At 41.2% G+C, this 26,096-nt stretch overlaps 1 protein-coding gene and 1 long non-coding RNA gene across 4 annotated transcripts; one reads left to right on the forward strand and one right to left on the reverse strand.

Moving 5' to 3' along the window:
• Window positions 1-2: 2 nt before the first annotated feature.
• On the reverse strand, window positions 3-10,590 carry gal3st4 (galactose-3-O-sulfotransferase 4). 2 transcript variants are annotated; one of them, XM_020594957.1, is made up of 4 exons: window positions 10,045-10,590; window positions 7,185-7,301; window positions 4,372-4,669; window positions 3-2,682 (listed from the first exon to the last, which is right to left on the reverse strand). In XM_020594957.1, the coding sequence occupies exons 1-4, from the start codon at window positions 10,065-10,067 to the stop codon at window positions 1,660-1,662; spliced, it is 1,461 nt and encodes a 486-aa protein (XP_020450613.1). In that variant the 5' UTR covers window positions 10,068-10,590; the 3' UTR covers window positions 3-1,659. The 2 variants fall into 2 exon arrangements, with proteins under 2 accessions (XP_020450613.1, XP_020450612.1); XM_020594956.1 differs by having other exon boundaries at window positions 4,372-4,672; window positions 10,045-10,589.
• A 14,241-nt stretch (window positions 10,591-24,831) lies between these two features.
• LOC109957256 (uncharacterized) lies at window positions 24,832-26,090 on the forward strand. Of its 2 annotated transcripts, none has more exons than XR_002274522.1 (3): window positions 24,832-25,327; window positions 25,410-25,617; window positions 25,971-26,090. It is a non-coding gene; the product is annotated as an uncharacterized LOC109957256 (long non-coding RNA). The 2 variants fall into 2 exon arrangements; XR_002274523.1 differs by having other exon boundaries at window positions 24,833-25,327; window positions 25,995-26,090.
• Window positions 26,091-26,096: the final 6 nt, after the last annotated feature.

Below are 26,096 nucleotides of genomic sequence, written 5' to 3' on the forward strand. Positions count from 1 at the left end.
TGTATGATGGGCTTTTTAATTTCTTGGTTGATCAATGTTGTTTTTGAAGTGAGTGGCTAGGTGAGCTCCTGAGCAACACTAAAATGGTACCAAGTTTAACTTCTCCACACATCACTCTAAAATTCCTAAAATACCTGCTGACTCACTGTTCAAACTTTAGTTTCCAAATATCAACAAGAATTCTGTGGAGTTCAGGACATGACTGAGCATTATAAAAGAATGGAATGCATTTTTAAGATGCAGTTGCTTTGAGATTTGTTTGGGCCCACAGTGATATGAATTTCATGTTTTGATTTTCATTTTTAATACCTGACATCCTCACAAAGAAGTAGATATCCATGTGAACGTCTTTGTATGTGTCAGACACTGGCTACACTCCGTCTATTTAAGCAGAAGAAGGATAAAGGAATGTGACCAAAAGTGGTTCAGAATGGAAGCACAGGCCTAAGATTGTGGTTCTAAATAGGGCCCAATACTCACTCGGAATCTGATTTACTTTCATTTTCATTTTTGTCCACAGTGCCAGTCAAATTTAACTTTACAAATCATATCATACATGAAAAATAGTGCTGTATCTACTGCATACCCTAAGTTTGTGCCACTCATGTATTGCCATTATATTAGAGCCACAGAGCTTTTCTGAAAGATACTGTCAAATCTGAAAAACTCAAAGGGTGGTTTAAACTAGGTAGAATCATCCAAAGATTCTTCTAACCATTTGAATCAAAAGAATTTCATTATAAAAATGATTATTTAAATTTTAATTTACAACATTAATTCAGGTGAATGAAAATAGCCCATCTTCTTGCAGCATTATGAATACCTTCTCCATCCATCCATACCATTTATCGTGTGGAAAGTCACAGGGGAACAGGAGCCTAACCCAGCTGCCATTGGGGGAGAGGTGGAGTACACCCTGGACAGGTTGCCAGTCTATCACAGGGCTGACATATATAGAGAGAGAGACAACCACTCACATTCACAGACAATGTGGAGTCACTCGGAAACCCAACCTAAATATCCTTGGACTTTGGGAGGAATCCAAAATACCTAGAAAACTCACACTGTCAAAGGGAGAAGAAAGGCCCCAGGCAATATTGTAAATGTTCAAGGATCACTAAGTATTTATCTTAGAAAAGTAAATGCTTAGCTCTGTGACATATATCAGTACTACATGCGAGGCACAAACTGCAGCTCTATGTGCCTTTACATTGAAAAATTTTCAGGCATGTACACCAAGGGTAATGTGAAATTCAGGACTCTTGAAAGTATTAATATGAACATGGGATAATACAGGCTTCCACATGTCTGCTGTCACATATGACTGAGTAATCAACAGCAGCAGAGGGACCAGCCAACACTTTCAAAGTACTTCTTATAAAAAACACAGCCCTCCTGCAGCTTGTTACTGCAGCCATGAAAGCACTACAGGTGCTCCAGAGGTCAAAGGTCAAATCCACTAGAATTACACTTACTAAAATCGATGACAGTTTTTAAACGAAGCAAACAACCAGAAAGTGGAAGTGCAAAGGAGTTTTCTATCTTCTCATGTGTAAACCACTCTCATTTAGGAAGGACACTTACCTCAAACTATCTCGGGCTTCCTTTTTTTTGCCCTTGTATCAAAGTCTGGTTGCTCCTCACTAAACAGCTCCCATCCTAGTCTCTCTCCCCCTTCTCCACAATCCTCCTCCCTTTCTCTCCCCCAACCAGTCTCTCTCCTGCCCTGGAGGAGTCTTGTCTTAAGAAAGAGCCACTGGCTGCTAACATCAGTCCCTGACTCTTTTGCTCTGTCTGCATTTGTACCGCTGGAGAGTGTGGGAACTGCTTAGCATCCAACACATCTTTATATTGGATCTCAGGCCTGATCATCCTTAGACATGCTGTCCTGGTGGTGTTGTCCAGCCCTGGCTGGAGCTCATAGCCAAGAATCTTCACTAATCCACTCTGAAATGGCCGGATATTTTCGTCTCGGATACGGTGTGCCTCCACAGGTTTCCCACCATCCCTGAGACAAACCTGAGCCAGTTCTTCCCTCCGCATCCTGAGACGAGATACTTCCTGCTCCATCTGGACTTGACCGAACCTGTCAATTTCCTCCCAGAAGGTCCTGTTGAAGGATTCGTATAAGAACCAGTCTAAGGCATTCCACTGCCGCAGCTTCTCCCGTTGTTTCTCTGTTAGTGGTATCTTGGCTTGTGAATGTCCACTTCTAACATTGACCCCAGTCACTGCCACCGCTTTGCCCACCCAGCTACCAGTCATCCCCCCAATGGCACTAGGCTTCTGTTGCCGAGCATTGAGACTGAATGAGACAACAGCATCCAGTGGCCAGCAGAGAGCATGTCTCAGCAGAATCATGGACTGGTCAAAGTATTCAGACACTAGAATCAGCTTGAAGGTTTGGCGAATCATGGCTTCGCCACTCTGAGCCAGTGCCAGAGAAAAATTAGCATTGTGGTCCATCCCAAAGTCAAACCACAGCAGGTTACGGGCATAGTGGTTGTTGCGGAGACGAGGGTCATAGTATCTCTTAGGATCATCAGCAAAGTCACCCAAGCTTTTCGCTTTCTGAAAGGCGGGCGCTACTTCTTTGTAATAGGCAAAAGAGGACTCTGCCAAAGTGACAGGGTCCCTGATGATAGAAAAGTAGAATGTGTCTGCTGGCATCACCTTTTCCACCTAAATGACAAAGGAGAACTCGGTTACAACAATGTGCTACTAATGTGATGCAATTCAACTACAGCAACAGTTATAATATATTGTATTCTCTTTGATTCCTCTGGACATCAGACATCTTGCCGAGAATGTCTTTATAGTTTCATTTTCTAGCAAATGATCTCCAGTACTTTCAGAAGAAAACTCTCAGCCATGTGCCCAGCATCGGGTACAGCATCAACTGCTCACGGTCTGAAAGCACTTTTACTTTCTGTACAGAAGTAATGTAACATGTTGTAGCATAAAGAACATCCCCTCTTTGGTGCCAAATAATGATTAAACATTATTTAGGGTGAATTCCACAGGGATACTCATCCATGGGTTGTCATTTCTCTCACCTGTGTTGTTTCCTTGTATCTTAATTCCACGATGTGAGTAAAAATGCAAGGAAAACATGCAAAGAGAGAGGACTCAATGCACGTTATTAACGACATGAAATGTCCTTTCCTCATTCATCCTATCCTTCATCTGAAGCATCGAATCACCAATGATTTCTGATTATGAGGCATCAGTTCATAAAAAATATCCACAAAGGATGGTCTCATTGAGGACTGATGTATAAGATACATGAGAAACACCCAATGTGCTAAATAAGCCTGAGGCTATACAGAGGTCAGAGTTCACCATCCTATTGGTCTGAGGAAAAGTTTTTTCTGAGGCTCTTTCTGTTGCTCTGGCACAGATATGTAGAAGAGTGAAAGAAGAGAAATGACAAAGTGTGTTTCATGCTGGTGGCTTAAAAAAAACAAAACAAAACAAAAAACTGACAATTTGTACACGATGTTTGCAATACTGTTTACCACATCCCATGTAGAAGCCACCATACACCGAGTATAATCGATATATCGCCCACCCCTACATGGAACTCTTGCTAAATGTGATTTGTCATTTGTATCATTTGGGCATATTTTTGGAACATACGGAAAATTTGTCACTTCAGTTTGATTGCACGTGAAGATTTAACCCTAAGCTCAGCTGTGGGAAAATGGCTAAACAGAAAATGCTAATGTAAGGCTGGGTCTTGGCATCAAGTATCTGCTCTTTACTTTGGTGAGGATAGGATTCAGGAATGTTACAGCACTGGTAGGAACAGAGATTCCTAAGCAGGCCATGGCATTCAGATGAAAGTGGCACCCAAGCCAGTGGGGCCAGCCACAGTAGCCTAGGCTAAGCAGATACAATGTAGATATGATGATGGCCTTACTTGGGTGAGAGTAGGAATTAAAAGCAGTTTTAAAGTATGTTAGGTCAGTTTAAAGGTACAGTAGGCTGAGCTACAGAATGGTTTCATGGCTGCTGTTGTGGGGCCCAGCAGATTTGTGATGGAAGAGCCTGATACCCACTGGCCTTCAGTAGGAATGCTCACCCAGCTCTTGGCACAATTCACTGTGTGCTGATAACAGACTACACCCTAAGCATGTCAGATGTTCACTCTTGGATTTTCACATCACAAAGCTTTACTGTGTTTTTCTTGATTATTATAATAATAAAACAATTTTCTGGAAGGAACCAAAAGCACCAACTACCAGGTTGCAAATTTGTTGCATGACCTAAGCTGTCTTCATTAACACCTCACTACAAAATATCTTGTCATCATTGTTCCACTGTCAAGCTTGTATACCATTTGCCCCTCTCTTTACTTGCATAACTCACCTCTGGCTTATTAAATTTCATGTGATTGCCCATGATGTGGAACTCCATGACTCTGGGACCTCGGTATCCTTTGACCCTGTGAGCGTTGAAGGGCAGCGGGTAGCCCAACTGGTAGCTCAGTGGCAGGGCGAAGCGGAGGTCACGCTCCTCTCCAAAGCGATAGAGCATGTTGAGCACAGTGCTGCTGGCTGTCTTGTGGGTCTTGAGGAACATGATGTGGGTGTGGGGCTGACAGGAGCCCAGCAAGGGCTCCTGAGCATCAGGGGTTGAAAAGATGGAACCAGCAGGTGGCTGGACACTGCTGAAGGACAGGTGAAAAGAAGGAATAATTTTTTACTTTAGATCTCAAACTGTCTATGTTTACAATCCTACAGTTTAGTGCCTTAAAAACTGCAACATTGATGTTTTTGACATACAGTAAATGGGGTGGTCAATTCAACAACAGCATAAACTACAGTCTTCAGAATCAGAATCAGCTTTAATGGCCAGGTGTGTCAGACACACGAGGAATTTGACTCTGGTACAGCAGCTTTCAATGTGCATGTACATATCCCCATGCAAGGGGCAAGTGAACAGTAAACCAACATAAGGCTGTGTAGTATAACAAAATAAACCGTATTAACAAGCAATAAACAATACAAACTGATCATACAGTTGAATCAACAGCTCTGAAACTGTTTGAATAAAAACTGAACATCATTACCTTCATAAAGAGAGGGTTTATTGCAGGACTACTGAATTACACAGAACAGTGTATTTTAGTCCTGACTGATCTTTTTGAGAAGCAGATTGTTCTCAAATCTGTCAAACTGAAAGCACCTGAGTGGTGTCTTAACAGGTGCATATAAAGGTGTGTCTTTCCGTCTGATGCCTGACAAAGACCTTGCACATATTGATACACTGCAGTAATTGAATTAAATTATTGGGTGCTTAATACAGTGTGCAAACATTTGTTCTTGCTCTTTGTCTTCAAGACATTGTTGGTTCACCTGTAAAAAAAGATCATTTTGTCCTCTGTTGTTTGCAGTACTTCTTATCTGCCTGAGTTATCTCTATTAGCAGGCAGGTACATCTTGTTCAGACCACAGTTAGTCTATTAGTGAGGATGCCGGTGTTCCAGCTGCACATTATAGCTGCGTTTCCCATATCAGAAATTTGATCTGTTTTTGGAGCTGTGAAGACCCACTAGTAGACCAAGCTAACTCCCCTTAGCAGGCACCTACTTCCTGTTCATAGCAGAGTCAGCAAAGACACTGGCTGAACATGCTCAGAACAGTGGAGATGACAGTGGACTTTAGGCAGAACCCCCCCATGGAGGCACCATACTCAGCAGTATTGGCCTTGAGGTTCCTGTTCTCCACTGTCTCCCAGGACCTGAAGTGGATGTCCAACATCAGCACCATCACCAAGAAGGCACAACAGAAGAAGTACTGCCTGCGCCAGCTCAGGGAGTTCAACCTGCCCTGGGAGCTGCTGATACAGTTCAATTCAATTCAGTTTTATTTGTATAGCACCAAATCACAACAAACGTCATCTCAGAAACCAAACTGGACAGGAACAAACTCCAGCGACAGTCAGGACTGCAGAAAAGGTCATTAGTGCCAGCCTGCCCAACATGGAGGACCTGAACACCTCACGGGTCAGAGGAGGGCAGAGAAGATTTCTGCAGACCCCTCACACCCTGGACACAAACTGTTTGAACTCCTCCCTTCTGGATGGCGTCTGGTGCACTGCCTTCTTATAATCTCTGCACAATTCGATATAGGGTATAAAATATTTCGGGGAGGGGGGTTAAACCTGAAATCCATTGCCCTGGCTACGCTTTCGGCTGAGAGACATCATGTCCTGTGCCATTTTAACTTCATTTATCAATCAATGTGTAAAATATTAAATGTTAATGAATCCTTTAGGATTCTAGAGATGCTGCATCATTAGCCAGTACAAGCACAGACTCAGCTGATCCACATATAGCCTCAGCCAGTGCACTGACCTCTTAAGATCGATCCTCTTAAGATTCGAGAGAAAAAAATTCTATTCAATAAATATTGTTTGTATAACCTATCTATTTATGTCTATTTATTCTTACACAAATGGAACAAACTGTTTCATTGGAGGGAGTATTGTAGTGGGAGCACTGGGTGTCAGTGACTGCGTGGCAATGGCAAATGGTTTACTTGGCTCAAGGATCAGGTAGGAGGGTTCCTTCACAGAATTTTGCATAGGGCCCCAGGGAAGTCAGGATCAGCTCTGTTTACTACAGGACTGGTGCATCTATTTTACGTTCAGAACTGTAGCGCTGACTTTTCTTCTCACCAATCAGCCTGCAAATAGATGTCAGCTGAATCTCGGTGAATTGTACGGTGTAAAATAAACTCAATTTCAACAAGAATGAAACCTATTCAGATCCACAGTGCTGGTAAAACCATAGTTCATCCCCACATCAGTGCTTTAGATGAGATCACTGTGATAATGAACAAATGTCGAAATGAGCAAAGATCAAAAACAAGGAGAAGAAGAGTTAAGCATCAGGTCTTTGCAAACAAACCATGTACTGCTGTGTTCTGCAAGTCCAACCAACAGCTTAGTGACGACAGCGCCTGGCCCGGTAGCGCGAGGGAAGGTGGTGGCAGCGGTCGGAGCCCACACACCTAAAATTTCTTCAGAAATTTTAAATTCTCTACTTTTGCCATGAAGTGCTGCTAATGGGACCAGGCTGCAAGTCTTAACAACTGCAAAGCAAAGATCAGAAATGACAGCGAAACAGCTGAAGTTAAATGCAAATAAAAATACAACAAACAGATTAAATCAGATACCTCTTGCTGAAGATGACCCCCAGCAGCTGGCTGGTGAAAGCAATGGCCACACAGAGCAGCAGTGCTTTCCAGATCCACACTGGCCCCAACCGACCACATGCCAGCCATCGCAACATCCTGGGGGGGGGGAGCAAAGAAAGAGTTGGAGAGGACAACCAAAAACAGGTAAATAAAATGATGGGTCAGAAAAAAGGTTAAAGAAAGAAATGGGTGAGAGTGGAAAGGGAGGATGTACAGTGGTGGAGAAGGGTCAGTTGAATAGTGTGTGGAGGATAATAAAAAGGGAGAGAAAGAAGAGTGGTGGAGTGCAATGGGGGGTGGATGGAAATTGTGAAATGATGTTATTGAGGGGGAGGAGGGGGACCAAGTGATATGATGCCATATGAAAACAGAGAAGATGAAGAGGTGGGCAGAGCGTGGGAGGGAGAAGAGTCGGGGGGTTGGGGGGGAGTAGAGAGAAGGAGAGATATGGGTGAGTCATTAAACAAACATGACTAAGACAGAGGGGAAGCAGCCTGAAACCATCCAGACACAACAGAACCCGATGCATTTGACACTAAACATTTAGAATTTAATTTTCTGAGCAATATCTGTTTGTTCAATAATATTTATTGATAATGTTTTTATTCTTGCATTGTCTTCTAGACTTTAGTTTTGCTCATCATATACACATAGTAAATCAAATAAAGATGAGATCCCAGGGTGATAACTGAAGCCTGCAGCCACCCCCTTTCAGACACACGCTCCTTTCCACTAATCTGATGGTGTGTTGGCTTCATGTCTGTGCACCTTTTCCATAGACATTAATGTCTTCATTTATGATCATGTACACATGATGGCCACCTCAGCACTTCAGATATCAATGTCTAAACTTTATGCAAATCACCAATTCTTAAACCTGAGTCTTCTGATATGTTTTTGTGAGCCATGGGGTTCATATCTGCAGATGTGATCCCAGTTAGAGTAGCTGTAACTTACATCTCCAGTCTGGTTCCATTGTTTGGACAACAGGTATAAGACCATTTACCATTAGCTGAGGAGCTCACACTTTGTTTCTGACCTACAATGTGAATGTTTGAATGATATATTCAACATGGACAAGAACAATACAATAATTAATGTGGTGGTTAAAACAGATTGTTTTTGTTCATAATGGTAAATTTCATCAAAATCTGATCATATTAACACAAATTAGCTTTTTCTTCTACTCTATCACAACTGTATAAAGTAGACAACATATCACTGTCACCTATCTCTATATACAGGGCAACATATTAATATGAATTATTTAATACCAACTCTGTCCATTCTGTACTGTAGCTGAGTGCTATGACAATATCCAAAACTTATCTTCTATGATCTAAAACTTACAAGTCAACATCATTTTTTTGTGTTTTTGTACAAAACCTTGTTTGGTGCCAATTTGAAGACCTTTTTCTCTATAGCAGCAAATAAAACTATTTCTATAAGGTCAACCCCAGAGACAGGGAGATAAATTTGCACAAGGAAATTCAGATCCCAACTGTATTACTGTTACTCAGTGGCCCAGAGCTGCATCTGTGAGTGGGAGATAAATAGCTGTAACCACATTTGTACATTTGCTTATCACAATGTCAGTTTTACAAATAAGAATGTTATACAGTTATACAGACAATGGCCAACCTCATCTCACCTTTTATTGTCTTTTTATGCAAAGCCCTAGCTTAGGCGCTGCGGTACTGAAACTGTTAGTGAATTATGGAGCTAGTTTCTAAGATATGAAGCTGCCATGTGCTGGTAAAAAATTAAAAGCTGAATCTAAACTGGAAGCACCAGTTCTCTGCCAAAGTCTGAACCTGTCAAATGGTTTGTCCAGCAAAAGAAACCAAAAAACAATCTATCCATTCCATTTCATCCATATAGCTGAAACTTATATAAGGCTGGTTATTGGCTAAAAGGACCCGCTGGTTCCGCTTCACTGCTGAATCAGAGCTTCTCAGATGTGAGGACTTCAGTTTGGTGTTTATGACACGTGAATACCATTTGTTTTTATGCTAGCCAGACGATATAAGCAACCGAAGATCTTATGTTAGTGTGCAAAAATTTACATTTCATATTTTATTCTAAATAATAATCTGAAATATACTTGGAAAAAAAACTTTGATAACTGTGATTATAAAAAGCTGTAGTTTTATACAACAGTAATGTAAGTTGACAGCTAGCTGAATGATTGACTGATCGATTGATTAAAAGGAAAATTATAGCAGCTGGACAGCACAATATTCTTTGTATGCCATATAATATCTCATATTCCATCTTTGTAAATTATGGTGTTAATGAAAAAAATACTTAAAGACACCACAGTGCCAAGACACAGTGTTGTGGTGATGGGGTGGAGACCCTGATGGTCTCCACCCCATCACAGGCTGCTTCTCAATGCATTCTTGAGTTTTCACTGTGGCCTGACCACAGCAATTCCTGGCACTGATCATCTCCCTCAGAAAATCAGCACATATGCTAAAACATGGGAAGAGCAGAGGTACAGATAAGCTTCACATGTAGGAGTGGAATGATCGTTAAAAAAAAACCGGGGGAGAAATATGCAGAGGGTTCGTCAGAGGCCTCCAGCCCGCAGCCTGCGGAACAAAGACGCCTTATTTTAGAGAACAGTTTCCGTGTCCACACACAGACACCGATCGCAGACAGACTGCATAAACGTTATAAGGCCAGTGCGACCTCCAGTTCTCCACCCACACCCTCTCCTCCTTCTCCGCAGGGTAAAAGCCCAGCGTCGCAATCACTGCATCCCAGTCGGTGGAAACCCCTGTCTAGTTTTCGTCGCTTCCCATTTTTCCCCCTTTACGGTTCTCGGTAACGTTACCTGGCTCTCCGTCTGAAAAGCATTTCTTTGTCCCCGGACGGGTCTCGGTGGCGGTGTTGTTGTGCAGCTACAGAGAACTCGGAGCATCTCGAAGGCTTCAGCTGCAACCGATCCACCGCCGGTCCAGATCAGGCCATGGACCCGAAGCAGCCCCGCGGACCGAAACAGAGCCTGGATAAGTCTTTATGATCCCGATAGCTCTCTCAGTCCCGACCGAGCTTTTAACAAAATTCTTTTTCTAATGCTTGTTCTGCTCACGGCCAACACAGACACAGATTATGTACAGAGGATCCAGAAAGAGAGAATGAGGGGTACTTCCGGACGCTTGCAAAATAAAAGCATTGCAGAAGGAAACGAAAAAGAAACGAAGAAACCACTGTCGGTCACTTCTGGCTACTTGGATTTTGATTTTTTTTTTCATTTTGTGTACATTTTATGTTCAGCCTGAGGATCTTCTCCGCACTTCCAAAGATTGAATCACCTTGTTAAATAACCACCATGTGTTCCTTAACTCGACCCAAATTTCCCAACATGACATGAGCTCCTGTCCTCAAAGATGGTTATTGTCCTTGTTAATTAGTAAATCCTCTTTTTTTGTTAGTATAAAGCCTATATATATAAAACATGTAAAATTTCTAGAGTTTATTTATATAACATCTTTCAAGAACAGATCTCATGAAATGGTTCATAGTAAGGACAAGAGTAAAGGTCAACAAAAATGCTCAATCATATTTTCTGCTAATGGTGGAAGAAGAACTCAGATTGTTTACTAAACCAAAAGTATCAGTACCACAGTGTAAAAACACTGTTACAAGCAAAGACATTCAGAAGGTTGCTTAAGTAAAGGTTTTTGCATCAAAATGTACTTAAAGTACCAAAAGTTAATGCACTCGTTTTGCAGAATGGCACAGCTCACATTAATGTATATCCTATTATTGGATTTGATTATTGATGCATTATTGTGCACATCACATTAAATTTTGCACTGTTAAAGGTGGAGCTAATTTTAACTGCTTTATATGCTTATAATTTGAAGTACTTTACATACTGCTCTGTAGCTTGTGAATTTTCCACCAGGGATCAATAAACTCTTTTGTTTGATTCATGTCATGTTGAAAAGTAACTAATTGGTGGCTGATTCAGAACACCTGGTTAATTCCACCCACCTATTAATGTTGCTCTCCACCCTACATAAACTGCTTTGTTTCTGCCAGGCAGTCATTAGCATTCAGTGCTGTGCTGCACATTCCTGTCTTCACCTGTCACAGGACCTGCATTCTAATCTTTGTAACCAAACCCGTTATGGTCCTGTCTGGTTCCACCTGTGCTACATAGGCTGCATGAAGTGCCGTCCTGCCATCTCCTATTACCTGCTCTCTAAACCTGACCACCTGCAGTCTGATTTACACTCCACCTAGCACTTGTCGCTCGCTGTGTTTTTCATTGTTTTCCATTGTTCCTGTTTTTTGCTACCAGTTACCCAACCTGTTTAGTCTGTTAGAACTGCTGCCTGTCTAGCCCCAGCCTGTTATCAGGGACTGGTTTTTGACTGTTGTACCTGTATGCTATCTGCCTATGCCTCTACTTGTTCTCCCATGTTTTGGGGTTCACTGAGTGCATTTTCTGTTTTTGCAACTGAAGAGAACTGTATTTTTTTGTTCTTGTTGTTGGTGCCTCGTGCATACTTTTTAGTTGTGAGAGGTGAATTCCCACCTGTTTCCAGCTGTCTTGAGTATCAGTCCTCTTATATTGTGGTCTGTGCTCTGGGGATGGTTTTCTATCACATCTGACCTGTGTACAATCGTCCTACGGAGTAGTTCCTGTGCAGGTTTAGCTTGCTTGTCCACTCTTATGGACCTGTCTCTTATGCATGCATATATATATATATATACACACACACACACACACACACACACACACATTATATAAATGTAATTATTTATAAACAAAATGAAAAGTCCAAACTCCCAGGTATAGAGCTCCAAATAGCATTCCCTCTGCAACCGGCACCTTTCAGCCTGCCCTTCCTCAGTTTTTGCCTATGCATCCCATAGTACCTGGCCTTTCTCAGACTGCAGATGTTTTTTCCTCTGGCTATTGCGACAACTCCTTTATCTGTGTTTTTATGATGGCAATTTGCATATACTCCAGAATGTTATGAATAGTGATCAGATGAATTGCAATTAATTGCAAAGTCCCTCTTTGCGATGAAAATGAACTTAATCCCCCCCCCAAAAACATTTCCACTGCATTTCAGCCCTGCCACAAAAGGACCAGCTGACATCATGTCAATGATTCTCTCATTAACACAGGTGAGAGTGTTGATGAAGACAAGGCTGGAGATCACTGTTTCATGTGGATTGAGTTGAGTGGCCCACATGTTGACTGACAGCATGCCAGGGTGAATTGCAAAGGTCTTGAAAAAGAAGGGTCAACACTGCAAATGCTGACTCTTTGCATAAACTTAATGTAATTGTCAATAAAAGCCTTTGACACTTGTGAAATGCTTGTAATTATACTCCCATATACCATAGTAACGTCTGACAAAAAGATCTAAAAACACTGAGGCAGCGGACTTTGTGAAAATTAATATGTGTCATTCTCAAAACTTTTGGCCACAACTGTACTGTATTTTCTCATGAAGGCCTGGTGGTCATTAGCAACAAACCACCATTTTGCAACAAAGATCTCACAGCAGTTGAGTTTGTTTATGCCTTTTTGTTGTATCGTGATGTCATATGGTCAATTTTCCCAACCCACTACACTGAGCTGGATGATTACCTCACAATAGTAATGGGCCTGGGACTTTGCTTCAGCAGAACAGCCTTCTATCAGTACCATGTAGGATTTGCTTCTCAGGCCACCACATGACTCTACCAGTTTATCCAGGGCACATACATGGGGTACAGCAACCAGGAACTTTACTGCTCCATTTTTGCCTCTCACCAGGCTCTCCTGTGTTATTCTTACAGTGCTACCTGCCATCCTGCCTCCACCTTCGTGACACCAGCGGCCTGGTCCAAAGCTGTGGTTCACTCACCACCCCGGCCTTCCACTACCTCCTTTTTTATTCCCACTGATAATATTTATTTTTGTGTAATAGGAAATAAAATATCAGGGTTTATGAATGGTGACATTAGAACCAATCTCTGTTAAGAATATATTAGAGTATAGGAGGGTGTTGTTCTGTATGAACAGTATTTCTACTTTTTATATGTAATAGTGTTTCTACTTTTACACATGTAATCAGAATATTTCTACTTTTTATATGTATCAGTATTTTTACTCAAGTACCTATCACTTTACCACAGTAAAACATTAAGAAGTATCACAGTCATACATATCTTTATTCAGCAAAGGATGTAACTGTGTTTTATTTTTGCACTGAATCTATTTATTTTACTTTAGTTATTTATCGTGATTTTATTCTGTCTATGTAAAGTACTCTGATCAACTGGATGTTGTTTTTAAAGTGTATATAAATTGATTTGATTTGATTTGATGTAACAGTGTATATTTTCTCTGTGTCATCACCCATTCAAGATTGGTTACACCATAACAGGCTATTTGTCTGGTTAAATGGTAACCTGTATGCAAGGGCAAACTTGTTATAAAATGTTTAACTCACAGTAAGTTTGTTGGTCTCTAATTTGTCATGCAGCAGTCATGTTATGATTCAGAGCCTCTTTATTGCATATGCAACACCCTAATCTTCTGGTATTTTATGTATTTTAAGTATATGCTGTATGTATACAGTATGTTAGTAATCAGTGCCTGTCTGAGGTTTGTTTTTTTTCTCAGCTCTCTTGAGCGTTCAGCATGATTTCTGAGTTGATTTGTTAACAGGCCATGATGAACTATGGTTCATCGTCTATATTTACACACACACACTCACACACACACACACACACACACACACACACACACACAGGGCCGTGCACAGACCTTTTGAGGGGCATGTGCTGAAATTGAAAAAAGGGCACCCCTCCACCTCCGAAAAAAAATAACACAAAATACTATTCTTATACCGGGCATCTTTATAACTAATTACAACAACACTCTTCTGTGAGCCACGTGTTTGAAGATGTTTATGACCTCACTGTGATCCACTGGGATGTCCCTCTCAGTGGCTATAAGCAGAAGGTCGGAGAGTCTCTCCTCTGAGCCCGGGCATCTTTATAACTAATTACAACAACACTCTTCTGTGAGCCACGTGTTTGAAGATGTTTATGACCTCACTGTGATCCACTGGGATGTCCCTCTCAGTGGCTATAAGCAGAAGGTCGGAGAGTCTCTCCTCTGGTATGAAACACCTTCAGCTCTGTCTTCAGTTGCTGCTCCTCCTCAACACCATAAAGTTAAAGTGTTTTTATGGCTTGGACAGCCTCTGTGTTTGGTGTGCCTACCCAGTTGTCATGAACTGTCAGGCTTTGGAATGACTGCAGTATTTTTCCTGTGGGCATCGTCCCATCTACTTTAAATCTTCTGTTAAGTCCCTCTGTGATTGTATCTAGGAACATGAAATACACCTTGGCTCGGTAGAACTCTTCAACAGTTTGGAAAGTACGGCTGTCTTGAGCAGCTGTAGCACTATGCAGGTATCGTGCTGGCACTTTCCTTTTCCTTCCATGGCCAGGAGGTACTGTGGGAATGTTCATACCTGCATCTTCTGCCTTTTCAATGGCTTTCTGGAATATGGTTTTAAATTCCTCCTCAGACCTCAGATTCTTTACTGTGTCTAGCACACCATCAGTTACTGTGTAGGCAGTGGAGACATCCAGATCTTTTTGTTGCAGAGCATCAGAGGCAACTCCAGTTACCTGGAAGACTGTGGTGGTGATTTCTAAGCAAAGAAGGAATTCAACGTCGATAGCCCTCAGGTACATCGTTGCATCACCAGCAGCTGTGTCAGGTGGGTCTGACTCACTGATGTCTGTCAGAAGCTTGATTAAAGCTTTCAGAACTTTATTGAGGGCTTTCAGGGATCTTTCTCTGCAGGACCAGCGAGTGTCAGACAACTTCTGCAACTCAACAACACGCTGACCAGGATACAAGGACTGCTGGCATTTTAAAAATGCTGTATGCCTCTTTGTGGAGCTGGTGCAGAAAACATACAGTTTCTCCACCAAGGAGAAAAATGTCACAAAGTGAACACTGGACTTGGCACTCTCAACTAGTACCAGATTCAAGCAGTGTGCCTGGCAATGAACATAAAGAGCCTTTTCATCGTGTGCACATATCCGGGATTGTAGACCTTTGTACATTCCACTCATGTTCGCAGCTCCATCATATCCTTGGCCCCTGATGTTCTTCAAGTCAAGTCCATTGTCTTGAAGGAGAGAGATGACAACATTCTCCAACTCTTTTCCTGTTGTGGACTCAAGAGTGCAGACCTGTAGAAAACACTCCTTTATTTCCATGTCACTTACATAGCGAACTACAAAGGATACCTGCTCTTTGTGAGAGACATCTGTGGTCTCATCCAGAAGGATGGAGAAGATTTGAGCTTCTTTAATTTCATTCTGTATTTTCCTCCTAATGAAGGTACCCAAGGACATTATTATGTCATTCTGGCTCCTGTTTGAGAGAAGGGACACTTGGGGTCTTTTCATGGAGGCTTGTTTTTCCTGGACGGCATCCAAATGCAGCTTCATTACACTATCATATTGGGCCAATGTTTTCACAAGTTCAATAAAGTTGCCTTGGTTGGCACTTGAGCTTAACTCAACATCTCCTCTAAAAGCTTGCCTCTGTCGTGCCAGATACAAGGAAATATCAATCAAACGTGTTAGAATTTCCCTGTTTCTTTGTCTTTCTTTCTCTTGTGTTGCTTTCCCCTGAATATCCAATGTATCAAAAGCAGCTTGTAGAGCTTTTTTGGAGTATATGTTCCATCTCACCATGCTCATCATATGGGCCTCTGTGCTGGCATGCTCTTTAATTTTTCCAATGGCGCTCCTCCATGTATCTATGTCTACTGTCTTCCAGGCTGTTTTGTTCTTGAATTTTTCTTCTCTTAGAAAAATGCGACAACTAAAGCAGTACATGGCAGGATCTGTAGGACGATTCAAAACCATTAGTTTTGCAATTACATCCTTTTTATTTGCAGTACTTCTATGCTGGCTTTCTTCTCCTGCTTCTCCTGACTGTAACTCTCCTGCAGTGGCTCCCGTCTCCACATTTTTCTTATTTATACTTGCAGTTCTATAATGGCTTTCTACAGTGCAAATACACCTGGCCTTCTAGTAAAGTTAGCTTTACCAATTTGCCTCCTGGGTGGTTGTCTGTGTATTATTTGTCCTGTGTTTGTGAATTGATTGTGCACTCTCTCTTATTTAATTGTGTAAGATATTCATTTTATTTTTTTTCTCTGCTTTGCATACATACAGTTTGAAGAAAAATATTTTCTTTAGCTGTTTGGTTTTGTGAGCTAATTTTTATTATTTGGTTAACATGTTTATGTATGTCACTGAGAAGAGGGGAAAATAGAGATTAAAGATCAAAATAGGAGATTATACTATAGCCATACCGTTAGAATATCCAACATGTGTCTGCCTACCTTGCAAGAACTGTGTGGAGGACCAGGGACGTTGGTCTTTTGAAGGTGCAATAAGGTTGGTCGTTCTTGCACTACACTTTCCTTAAAATAAGCCAGCAATAGAAAAATTAATCAAATATAGTGAAAAGTACAGTTGAAGTGAAAAGTTTTAATTTGTCCCTGGCCTGAGCTGTTCCCTTCACTAGCATTATACATATATTAATACACACATTACACACATGCGTGCACATACACACACACACACACACACACACACATTACATTCTGCATGATAAAATATATAGAATACACAGTGACCTGATGATTCTCATTGTGTAAAGTTTTTTTTTTTACTTAATACAACATTATTACAGTAGTAAAACCATGTTTTTCTATGTTTATACATGTGAAGACGAGCGGGGAGTATACAATACTAGATTTTTTTTTAAATCTTGCCAGCAAACATGCATAATATGTGACCATAAGCTATATAATATGATGAAATGTTAATAAATTGCATCACGTAATTTACATGTATCAGCAGCACATAGTCATCAAATCAAAATAAAAATGTCTTATAAATATATTCTACCTAAGTGGTTTTTGACCAGCGAATGTGTGCAATTTGTTCATTATTAAAACGACGACATCACATGTGGTGATGGTCACAGAACTCAAATGCATTATATGAACCTTTATACACATACTAGTGTTTATTTCATAAAGACAACGTTGCACTTATTCAAACAACAAGATATTTTACCGTTACAAGGCTCCAGCCCCCCGTGACCCCGTTTGTGACTAAGCGGTTTGGAAAATGGATGGATGGATGGACGAAGACGTTCATGTGTTTCTGGTTTCTGACTGCTGTGCTGAAAAACTTAAATTCGCTGCGCTCAGGGGGCGGAGTTGTGAAGTTTGACTGACAGTTTGAGCGGTTCTAAAATTAAGGTGGAAATGTTTGGGTAGAGATTTCAAACCAGAGTTGTAGATGGATGACAAGTTGTGTCTTACTCCACCACCACTGTTTAGAGAGGGGTGTTCCATTTGAACAAAAAATAGCTTCAAACCTCTTCAGACAAGTACCAGAAAATTTGAGCATATAAACCCAGTTCTGGCTTCTCTCCACTGGCTTCTAGTCCGTTTTAGAATTGATTTTAAACTGTTTAATTTTTGTTTTTAAGGCTGTTAATCATTTGGCACCATCTTACCTCACCAAATTAGTGCATTGGCACAAACTTACAAGGTCCCTCCGATCTTCAAGCCAGTTTCTTTTAGAGGTTCCTATGGCCAGATATAAATGCTGGGGTGACCATGCTTTACTCTGTTGCAGCCCCTAAATTGTGGAATAGTCTACCTTTTAATGTTAGATCAGCTACTGACCTGATTACTTTGAAATCCTTGCTTATTAAAACACATTTGCCTTGGATTTTAATACACATTAAGGCCTGAATGGGCATCCACTGCGAGTGTGTTGTGGTGATGAGATGGAGACCTCTTGGGTTGAGGTGTGAGAGGTTGATGGTGCAGGGCTCACTGGCTGGATAGGGCTGGTGCTGGAACTTGGTTGTTGGGGTTGGAGTGGTGGAGCGGTGGGAGGGCAGGCGTCAAGATCGGGGTCCAGCTTCAGGGCAGTCAACTGTGGACGAGAAAGAGACATCTGCAAGTGGGGTGTACTCTCTGATTGTGTGTGTGTGTGTGTGTGTGTGTGTGTAGTGTGCTTAGTGTGATTAGTGTTTTGTCCCTCTTTTTTTTTTTTTTTGAGAATGCCAGTTTATTCTGCATTCTTTCTCTGGCCCTTAGGTCTGCCTCTTTTTTCCACAGTAAGAAACATGCCTTGTGTTTTTCACAGGTTTCTAAATCTTTGACAGAAATTTTCTTTTTCTTTTTTAAGTTGGATTCTGTGTCCTGTATTTTCTTTTCTAACTCTGCAACCATTCTTTCACTGAGGGATCCCCCCGGGGGAAGAACTGTGTGCCTTGTTCGCCGTATTTTCTGTTCATTATCTCCACAATCGGACCGCTTGGGGGTTTAACAACCCGCTTTGTTCCTCTATTCCCCATTAGGAGCACAAATTCGTTTTACAGACGTCTCTGTAAGGTTCCCATTTCACACTGGCCTCTAACAGGAGTTGAAAAGCAATAGTCCCAGACTATCTTTACTTTATAGCCCTCGGCTATGGAAGTCCTATACTGTATCCCCCTCTTTTTTTTTCTTCTTTTTTTTTTGTTCATAGGGTGGATCAGAGCCTAAAGACACATAGGAAGTGCAATGCAAATCCTCTGGTGCCATGAAGTCAGTGTTCATGTGTGAAATTGTTTAAAGGCAGGTGTGGTATACTTAACGTATGTACCTTGTGGTAACAACCTTTGTTCAAGAAATAAGGTGGTGTGTGTGTGTGTGTGTTAGTACCAGCAAGCTGTTCTTCATTGCGGTGTGCAGAGTATGTGTGTGATGAGGTACCTTCGGTTGCAGGCAGAGAGATACTAGCACCAACAGAGTCACCTTCCCCAACCATAGAGCCTGGCCCGTCAGCATGGCACCTTCTCTCTCCGCCACCCCCAACCCGCTCTCAGTCAGATCCACCTGTGGCAGTCGGGTCTGTCCCCGGGCAGTCCTGAGCCCAGTGGCCCTGTTTCCGACAGAGGTAACAGATGTCGTTGGGAGCAGGGGTGCGTCCTCTACCCCATCTTCCTCCTCGGCAGTAGCCATGGCCACGGCCTCGGCCTCACCCACGGAAGCTGTTGTACATGGTTACAGCTGCCATGTGGAGTTCTTTCTGTGTCTTTTCATCCTTCATCTTCTTCTTGAGCAGTATTTGGTCATATGCATGAGTGCACTGGCCTCTAACAGGAGTTAAAAGGCAATAGTCCCAGACTATCTTTACTTTATAGCCCTCGGCTATGGGAGTCCTCGACTCACCCCAAACTCTCAATGAGCTAAAGGAACAATGTTTTACGAGTCCCAGACTCAACCAAAGCGGAGAGAAGGAGTTAAGAAAATAGGATGAGTTTGTACCAAAATAATGTTTTTGATTCAGAATGTTATGAGTTTGTTGTTTTGCCTGTTTTTTTTTTATTGTTTTTTGTTTTTTTTGCTGAATGGTAGATAAATTAAAATGAAACCAAATAAATTATATATCCCCCACCACCACCTTTTTTTTGCAACATTGTGTGTGTGAAAATAAAACCCTTTTCCTATTTTGTCATCACTCACCGAGGTGCTATAGAGAAGTGAGTTCGCCAGATCCCAGCAGTGACGATCCAGGGCAGCAGCGGGCAGTCCCCTGTCACTCGGGTAGTGATGAGGTTTAGGGGCTGGAGTATGTTTGGCTCCAGGAAGGCCAGTCACTGTCCACAGTTCGAACCAGACAATCACACGAGGGATCCCACTTCTGACACCAAACCGTTAAAGAAAAATTTGTATTTCCTTTATAATAATGAACAACCAACAGTGAGTGAGAAATAAAAAGATTTGAGAATGGATATGTCTTCAGGTTGATTTATTGGAGCTGTCATACTCTTTTTCACTGTGTGTCCTGATGTACCAACAGAGTAAACAAAGTGTCCACTTAGTTTGGGAGGGGCGGCAAACTCTGAGGCTTTGACAACAGAGTGTGTAGCACCGGAGTCAACTAAAAACATGATAGTTGCACCTCCTACTGTCAGAGTGGATTCAGGAAATTGTTTAAAGGCAGGTGTGGTATATTTAACGTATGTACCTTGTGGTAACAACCTTTGTTCAAGAAATAAGGTGGTGTGTGTGTGTGTGTGTGTGTGTGTGTGTGTGTGTGTTGTTAGTACCAGCAAGCTGTTCTTCATTGCGGTGTGCAGAGTATGTGTGTGAGGTACCTTCGGTTGCAGGCAGAGAGATACTAGCCCCAACAGAGTCACCTTCCCCAACCATAGAGCCTGGCCCGTCAGCATGGCACCTTCTCTCTCCGCCACCCCCAACCCGCTCTCAGTCAGATCCACCTGTGGCAGTCGGGTCTGTCCCCGGGCAGTCCTGAGCCCAGTGGCCCTGTTTCCGACAGAGGTAACAGATGTCGTTGGGAGCAGGGGTGCGTCCTCTACCCCATCTTCCTCCTCGGCAGTAGCCATGGCCACGGCCTCGGCCTCACCCACGGAAGCTGTTGTACATGGTTACAGCTGCCATGTGGAGTTCTTTCTGTGTCTTTTCATCCTTCGTCTTCTTCTTGAGCAGTATTTGGTCATATGCATGAGTGCACTGGCCTCTAACAGGAGTTAAAAGCAATAGTCCCAGACTATCTTTACTTTATAGCCCTCGGCTATGGGAGTCCTCGACTCACCCCAAACTCTCAATGAGCTAAAGGAACAATGTTTTACGAGTCCCAGACTCAACCAAAGCGGAGAGAAGGAGTTAAGAAAATAGGATGAGTTTGTACCAAAATAATGTTTTTGATTCAGAATGTTATGAGTTTGTTGTTTTGCCTGTTTTTTTTTTATTGTTTTTTGTTTTTTTTGCTGAATGGTAGATAAATTAAAATGAAACCAAATAAATCATATATCCCCTCTTTTTTTTTCTTTTTTTTTGCACCTGTGTGTGAATTCTTCTGCTGAAACCATGTTTGTTCATAGGGTGGATCAGACCCTAAAGACACATAGGAAGTGCAATGCAAATCCTCTGGTGCCATGAAGTCAGTGTTCATGTGTGAAACACGTGTGTGTGCCTCGTGGAGTAATGCAGATGAAGATGGAGAGGTCTGTAACTTCCACTCGTATGAATACAGCAGCGCAAAGGGGCTGTACTGCACAAAAGTAGAAGACAAACTCTGATCAGCCGAATCACAAACCTTTTTAACCTTAAAACAAACAAATGCCTAATGTGCACATCAAATCTCTATCCATTAAATTACTGGGGCAATGCTGTGAGAGCAAAAAGGAATGTTTGAAAACTGAGAGAGAGTCCTCACACCGAAGTGGAGCTGTCATACTCTTTTTCACTGTGTGTCCTGATGTACCAACAGAGTAAACAAAGTGTCCACTTAGTTTGGGAGGGGCGGCAAACTCTGAGGCTTTGACAACAGAGTGTGTAGCACCGGAGTCAACTAAAAACATGATAGTTGCACCTCCTACTGTCAGAGTGGATTCAGGAAATTGTTTAAAGGCAGGTGTGGTATATTTAACGTATGTACCTTGTGGTAACAACCTTTGTTCAAGAAATAAGGTGGTGTGTGTGTGTGTGTGTGTGTGTGTGTGTGTGTGTGTGACCCACCTTGATCCATGTAGCTTTTGCTGTCTAATATAACTATAATTCATCTCAACCCCACAGTCATATATCAATTAACTGGCTTCATGCTGTACTAACTGCTGTTTAATCCACGTGCGCTCACTGTCCGTCCCTTACAGAACGGCCTGACCCCGCTCCATGTCGCAGCTCATTATGACAACCAGAAGGTGGCGCTCCTGCTTTTGGACAGAGGAGCATCCCCCCATGTCATGGCCAAGGTGAGAGTCCACAGTGTCAGCTATTACTGACTGCTGATCATGTCTGGAGCGGACAAGTATAAAATGCTCCCTCGTAATAAGTCTTAACTGAAATGAAATATGGATTAGTAACATTTGTTGCAATAGGTTGTTCTCACTTGTAGTTTTTACCTGGTAACACGCATATGTGTTCTTTTGTACATTCTGTGACCAGCAAAACTTATACATCCAGTGCATACAGTATATGAAGATAATAAAAGATCATTTGAACATTGAAAACAAGGGAGCATGGAGTTCTCACCTGGTATCATGTGACCAAAGCACCATATGTACACTGTAAAACCTGATTAGTTAGCTCAACTCAAACCATTTGAGGAAACTGATTGCCTTGAACCATTTGAGTTAATTAACTCAAAAAATGTAAGCATAAAAAATGTTTCATTTGAGTACAAATAACTAATCTTCATTGTTAGGGAAACTTTAGTAAATTAAGTTAATAGACCTAATTTCTCCCAGTTCATTTAACTTAACTCTGTCAAGTCTTTTGGATTCATATAAAGCAAAGTTTTCAACTTATTAAACATGAGTAAATCAAATTTGTCTAAATTAAGTAAGACTAACTCATATGCATCTTCTTTATACAAATATTACCACTTACATTTCATTAACTCATTTTACTTTCATTAAGGAAAATTATTAGACTCAAGTTGTAATAACTTTAACATGTTGTCAGCATACCTCCCCCACACATTTATTGATAAACATAATATCTTATCTGATTGTCAATATGGTTTTAGGTCACAAAGATCGACATCCTTGGCCATTACTGACCTGATGGAGGACATTACAAGTGCTATGGATGAGAAAAAATATACGATGGGGATTTTTATTGACCTAAAAAAAGCTTTTGATACAGTTAATCATGAACTATTAATGGATAAGTTGGAGAAATATGGGATCAGAGGATTGGTTGGGAAATGGATCAGAAGTTATTTGACACAGAGGCGTCAATTTGTGAGGTTGGGTGAATATCAATCAAGTGAGCTGAACATTGTGTGTGGAGTGCCTCAGGGTTCTGTGTTGGGACCTAAACTATTTATATTATACATCAATGATATATGTAAGGTTTCTGAAACTGTTAAAATGGTTTTGTTTGCTGATGATACTACCATTTGGGCATCAGATGAAAACTTACAGCAACTCTCTGTAAGGGTTTCAGAGGAATTTGGGAAGATAAAGAAATGGTGTGATAATAATTTACTATCTGTGAATTTGGAGAAAACTAAATATATGGTATTTGGGAACCGTAGACCACATAATGAACTTCAATTGAGAATTGGGGGTGCCAACATTGAACGAGTATATGAAATTAAATTTCTGGGGGTAATGGTTGATGACAGATTATCCTGGAAATCTCATATTAGACATGTTCAGCATAAAATAGCTAAAAATATATCGATATTGGCAAGGGTTAGACATATGCTGGACGTTAAAGCATTGCGGATTTTGTATTGTTCATTGATTTTGCCATATTTGGAGTATGGTGTTGAAAACTGGGGAAATACATACAGGAGTTCACTTCAACCATTGTACATATTACAGAAGAGAGCGATAAGAGTTGTGCACAAGATGGGGTATAGGGATCATACAAATGTAGTTTTCATACAGTCTAAATTGTTAAAATTCTTTGATTTAGTGGGATATAAGACTGCTGTGTTTATGTATAAGGCCAGGAACAATTTATTGCCTGGTGGAATCCAAAAGCTATTTGGTGAAAGGGAAGGGGGGTATAACTTAAGGGGACATTTAAATTTAAAAGTTCATGCTATACGAACAACCAAAAAAAGATTTTGTATTTCTATAAGTGGGGTCAAACTATGGAATAACTTAACTGTGGACATGAAAAATAGTACCAGAATTAAGGAGTTTAAATATAAATATAAATGTATGTGTTATACAAGATATATGCACGAATAAGTAACAATCTGCTTTATCTATGTAGTGATATTGCTTGCAGCCAATGTTGCATAAATTTTGTATAATATGATGTCATGGGGTAGGACTGGATAAGTCTGACTTCTTCCTACTCCATTCAAACATGTATTAGGTGTAAGCAAATTGATTTTGAATTAGTATTGGTTGGATATGTGTAATCATGTGTGTTATTGTCATTTGATCATTGTTCTGTTCTGTTCTGTCTGCATGTTTGAAAGAATAAATCAATCAATCAATCAATCAATCAGCTGCCTGAGATCTGAAATCTTAAAAGCCATGTACTGAATGATATCATCTGTGAAACTATGGGACATAGCAAGCTCAACTATGTCTTTTAAGTCCATTAGCACCTCCCAAAATCCGTCCTCCTCTGGGACTCTGGAGCCAATAAGAAGAGTTAGCAATCTAAGCAAAGTGTGGTTCTCATGCCCATTCCCACCAATTGTTCCCCAACTGGCAAAATTGAGTGGGATTGGGTGAGGACGGTCAACCTTATCAGAATGTTGGAAGGGAAAAGACAGTATTGCCCTATTTAGCTCTTCCAAAGTGATATATTTCTTTGCAATCTAACCTTTCAAACTATGGGCCAACTCCACAGGAACCACACCTTCAAACAGGTTATGTAATATGTCTGATGGAAATCCTGTGATGGGATGGAAATAAGTGAGATGGTCAGAGAGAACACAACTGTTTTTTACACCATAATTTGCATCACTATCATTGTTTTGTATTTCTTGAAGGAGAGTATCATGCAGACCTTTCGTTCTCATCTCAAAACTACCAGTGACGGCATCTGATGTTTGTATGTCTGGGTGGCAAGACAAAATCTGCAAATATATGTAGACCTGAAACTCTCACTGAAACCAGCTAACCCATGAGCAGCGAGATTATCAGCCACAACAGAGTAGATTGTCCCTTTGAGACAGTCACCTAATGTTTCGATGTAGATACCCTTTTCTTCAAGGGTTTTAAGGTCACTCAAGAGAGGTGCAAGACATTTTGCATATGTAGCCCAAGTGTGAAATGCTTGAAAAAGTTCAGTGTTGGTTTTGGGAAAAAGGATTTTGGCTTGTGTTGAAACAGGGTTGCAGTGCATTGTATGTTATGAAAGGGTTAATATCTTGGCACCACTGGTTGACTGTGAGGGGACCAATCAGTAACCCGAATGGAATATTTGGCGCGCACTAGTTCCGCATTCCAATGTCCATGTTTTCCAGTTTTCTTTGCCTCTGCACGGGTACTCTGCCTGCATGCTGCTCAGAGAAATAGCAAAGACCCTTTTTGTGTCAATTGCGTGGAAAGAGTAAGACATTATGTTTTAAAATACAGTCAGCTTATTCTGTTAGTGTCGAGAGGTAATTGACTCGTATGTTGTTATGTTTAAGCATTGTAGAACGGGGCGCATAACTAAAGCACCCGCCGACCAGCTGACGTAAAAGAGAAAAGAAGTGTGATAACTACTCAACGGTGAGCTATATTGTCCGAGTTATTTGGTTTATTATGTCAAATGTTTAGAGATGGTTGCACCTGTATTAAGCTGAAGTTATTTTATCTTTGTGACCTAGTTGCTGTGAACTGTGGATGGGGAGAATGGTGGGTCAAGTTGTATGTTGTGTTGCTAAGCTATAATTTCTTGTGCGGCCCGGTACCAATTGATCCACGGACCGGTACCGGTCCGCGGCCCGGGGGTTGGGGACCACTGCCCTAAGTTATCATGCTGTGAGTTAGTTCTGCCAGTTTAAGGGTGCACCATGTAATTTTATTTTCTAATACCAAGATGTTTATTAAGGAGCTGTGCTTGCTGTTTGAATGCATTGGTTGATTATATTTGCATTTTACAGTTATATTAATTAATGTATGGGAAATGTATGAAATTAGACACGATTTATTCTGGTAAAGGGTACGAAATTGATTTCAATCATTTTGATTGGTCTGATCTGTTGTAGGTCAGGTTTTTTTTTTTTTGGTAGAAGAAAAGAAACAAACGAAACCCCTCTCATCGGTCTGGAGTTCTTCCTGGAGGAAATTGGATCGGAGATGCTCAGTGGATGCTGGGTGGCGAGCCAGGTGAA

The sequence above is a fragment of the Monopterus albus genome, unplaced genomic scaffold (genome assembly GCF_001952655.1).
Source record: "Monopterus albus unplaced genomic scaffold, M_albus_1.0 scaffold25.1, whole genome shotgun sequence".
Lineage (NCBI taxonomy): Eukaryota > Metazoa > Chordata > Actinopteri > Synbranchiformes > Synbranchidae > Monopterus > Monopterus albus.

Excerpts from the sequence above, each read along its gene's own strand:
- gal3st4 (XM_020594956.1), bottom strand. The coding sequence starts at position 10,067 with ATGCTTTTCAGACGGAGAGCCAG. Across the intron at positions 7,302-10,044 it reads CTTTTCAGACGGAGAGCCAG|GATGTTGCGATGGCTGGCAT; the intron begins GTAACGTTACCG and ends CCCCCCCCCCAG. Across the intron at positions 4,673-7,184 it reads GGGGTCATCTTCAGCAAGAG|CAGTGTCCAGCCACCTGCTG; the intron begins GTATCTGATTTA and ends CCTGTCCTTCAG.